Below are 3668 nucleotides of genomic sequence, written 5' to 3'. Positions count from 1 at the left end.
GAGCACACAGACACACACACACACACACACACACACACACACACACACACACACACACACACACACGTGACCAGAGTTAGTGAGTGCATCAGGATGCTTGCCGTTCTGTAAGAACAATGACATACTCTCCTCATGAGGTGAAGAGTGATAGTTTGAGCTATTCATGCTCTCCAGAAACTGGTTTAGTGATATATAATTAGCATTACATTTTAGCTGGAGAGTAATGTCATTGTCATTAGAGAACTTGACACTGGAAAACGCAGACCAACATTCATTGCACTGTTCGCAAAGACAGTAGTGCCTGAGAAACTGAGACTGAATTTATGACTTGTATCAAAACACAGTTCAACTCAATATTGCAAACTGTCTTAAATTAGTTTTCGTCCTTATTAATGTGAACTGAATGCAAATATGAACTAATTACAGTGGCCCCGAAAAGTATTTGGACACTCAATGGTTTTTGTCCATACAATGACATTACACCAAAGCTACACTGGGCCCACTTTCATTGCATGCACAGAAAACACTAAACATTTTTAGTGAAATACAATGAAAAAATTTGATATAGGATTTAATTTGAAACATTTTTCACTTAGAAATTGCTATGTGAAATTTAGAAAAGTAGAGAGACTTTTTTTTGTGTGAAACATACTATGATAATCTTTGTTTTATTTACAAATGTATCATATTTTGTGTTCCCCAGAAGAAAGAAATGTAAAAAAAATTATGGAACAACATAAGGGTGAGTAAATAACAGATTTAAGTTTACATCCTGATTTTTTTGTATGTGTTTTAGCATTTTATTTAAAACTTAGATTAAAAATTTTTTTTTAATAAACTGAAGTCATCATGTGGCCCCCAAACGGTTCTAGCCTCTTGATTGAAAACCACTGCACTAGTACCATCTATTTTATCCAACAAAAATTATATTTGGACCAAAAAAAAACTTTTTTTGAAAAAAGACAACAAATGACAAACCATTTAGATGGTTTAGTATGTTATCTAATGCAGTTAACATTTTTAAATGTGACTCAAGTAAACAGTATTTTGGAGCCACTGTATATACATTTGAAGGACTTGGACTTTCTATAATCGATGGATTATAGAAACCATGTACATCTGCTTGGCTTTGCGTACAAATGCTAATCAGAGACCATCTCCAGCATGGAAATGGAGGGTTTCACAGAAAGAAAAGCATTTCCCTTGTGTGCTGATAATGGACAACAGAATGACATGTGGGAGAAAAAGAGAGAAGAAAGCAGAGAGCAGTGTAATGAGTAATGAATGGAGTAAGACACACACAAACACACACACAAATGGAGTAAGACACACACAAACACACACACACACACACACACACACACACACACACACACAAGGAGTAAGACGGCCCTCACACACAGACTATGTATGCACACAGTGGTACATACATCATAATAATAGCGGATGCAGTGGACAGTGGGCTATTTATGTGCATGTGTGTTTGTTCAGATGAAGACTTTGATTAGCATCTGATGGATCTGGCATGCAGATGTACTCCCCAGTTTTCTGCTACATCAACGCAAACACTGAACTGCTTTAGAGGTCAAGCGACTACAGGGGGAGTTTTGGTCCCTTTGAGTTTTAATGCAAATCACAAGCTCCATAAATGTTCATCAACATCAAAATATAGTATGTAGGCAAATGTCAATTCTCACTTGCTCCAGTAGACTTTCCCACTGATTGTCTGCATCTCCCCCAGCATGGCCAGTAACAGGGATGATTTACCACAACCCACCTGGCCCACAATCATGGTCAGCTGACCTGAAGAGGGAAACCAGGTGAAGGTTAATCATAATTTTATATGAACAGGTTTTGCCCCTATGGACAGGTTTTATTGATGTTCACTGTCAGCAGAACAGGGGAAAGACTACAGCAGGCAGCAGTTTTGCCAATCCCTTTAGTTGGCAACAGCTAGTTAGTGTTCAGCTTACTAATTTAATGAGGCTGTCAAACCACTAAACCAGAACAGTAAACCTAAACCAAGACAATAGCTATTAAGAATTCATATTTTCAGCTTATTTATTTATTTATTTTTTTTGGTGCACGGCACTGTCTTGTCAACATCAACCGGCCAATAAAAATTTGCCATTTTGGGTAATTCTGGTGCATTTGTATAACATTGTGGTCTTTAATGATATGTATTGTAGATAAATAAGCAAATGATTAAACTTTCAACTAAGTATGAAAAAAAAACTTTAAGTCTGATTGCTTTTAAATAAATGAACAAGAACTCTTGATATCTTAAATTATTTATTTATTATACAGATTATCTAAATAAATGAATAAAAACCTCTTAGTATATTAGGATATGTATTATAGTTACAGATTATTTACTATAAATAAATAACTAGCACTCTTGATATCAAGGGTATTTATTTATTATATTTAATATTAAATAAATAAATAACAAGAACGTTCTAAGATATCTAAGATTAATTATATATCTTATTTGCAGATTGTCTATAAATAAAAAAAACTCTTAGTATATAAGGTTATTTATTTATTTATTACAGATGATTTATTATAAATAAATAACAAGCACTCTTGATATCAAGAGTATTAAACAAAAAAAACGAATGAATGAATGAATGAATGCATGAATGCATGAATGAATAAGACAAGTCTTTGATCATCTGAGAGTTAATTACTAGTAAGCAGTGTGTACCTGTAGGGATTCGGATGTTGATGTCCGACAGCGTCGACAAGTTGCTTCCCCATGTGAAGAAGCCATCATTCACCTGAATGAGACATTCACCAATACAAACAAAAACCAAGGGGTTTAGAATGATGGAAACAAACCAGCATAAAGCAGAATGCACGTGATATGATCGTTTCATCTGTCCATACAAGCTGCTTCTGCCACGCTTAAATCTTCCGGATGTGTTCTGAATTCTATTTTCCAAATGTTTATTTACAATAATGATAACACTCCCATCCATCAGAGCAGTACAGTAGGCCAGAACTGAATACTGGGAAAAGGGAGAACGCTAAACAATCAAAATCATCTGTGAGAACAAGAGAGCAGGGAAAGAGGGTAAAATGGCAGTAATGGTTGTGAATGACTAAAGTGAAGGAGTGTAAATGTCAGAGTAGTTTAGGCCATATCATAACAAAGTGAGCGGATGTCACTGTGGGAGAGTCCATGAGGACGTGTGTGTTTATGTGTTCAGCCACTAGACTCATTAGATAAGAGACTTTTGTCTTCCAGAACTAGTTGCATTTTTAACAAAAAATAATAATGGAACTAAATGATTCCATAACCATTAACCAAATGATTCCAAAATCGGAATGGTTTTTGCAATATATGCATCAGAACAACTTTAGACTTAGAAGTTGTCATGACAGACGCCATGCATAAACATCATCAATCAGCTTTGAAATGTGAATATTTAATTTTATTTTATTATTTAGTTACTATTGTAGTTATTATTGTGTTTTCCAGTCCATACTACATTCTTTGTGCTTCAAAGTTATAAAAAAATATCATTAATGGAATCATTGAGGTATGTGAATCATTAAGCAGAATCAGAATCACAACCAGGATCATTCAATTATTTACAATTCCCATCCCTAGTATAGAGGGATGGCGAAGGAAGTGGACCCTCGGGGGACCGAGAGACAGAGGT

The 3668-nt window shown here is 35.0% G+C and overlaps 1 protein-coding gene across 8 annotated transcripts in view; it reads right to left on the bottom strand.

The window, feature by feature from the left end:
- Window positions 1-3668, bottom strand: part of LOC107690381 (ATP-binding cassette sub-family C member 9-like) — a 35798-nt gene that overhangs the window by 17424 nt on the left and 14706 nt on the right. For all 8 annotated transcript variants that reach the window (XM_016488705.1, XM_016488694.1, XM_016488728.1 and 5 more), the window contains 2 exons: window positions 2708-2780; window positions 1698-1803 (listed from right to left, as the gene is read on the bottom strand). In XM_016488705.1, coding sequence (XP_016344191.1) covers window positions 1698-1803; window positions 2708-2780 — 179 coding nt within the window. The remainder of the gene's footprint in view (window positions 1-1697; window positions 1804-2707; window positions 2781-3668) is intronic.

The sequence above is a fragment of the Sinocyclocheilus anshuiensis genome, unplaced genomic scaffold (genome assembly GCF_001515605.1).
Source record: "Sinocyclocheilus anshuiensis isolate Anshui unplaced genomic scaffold, SAMN03320099.WGS_v1.1 scaffold641, whole genome shotgun sequence".
NCBI lineage: Eukaryota > Metazoa > Chordata > Actinopteri > Cypriniformes > Cyprinidae > Sinocyclocheilus > Sinocyclocheilus anshuiensis.
Note: the sequence above shows the minus strand (reverse complement) of the source record. Positions and strands in the feature narration are given on the sequence as shown.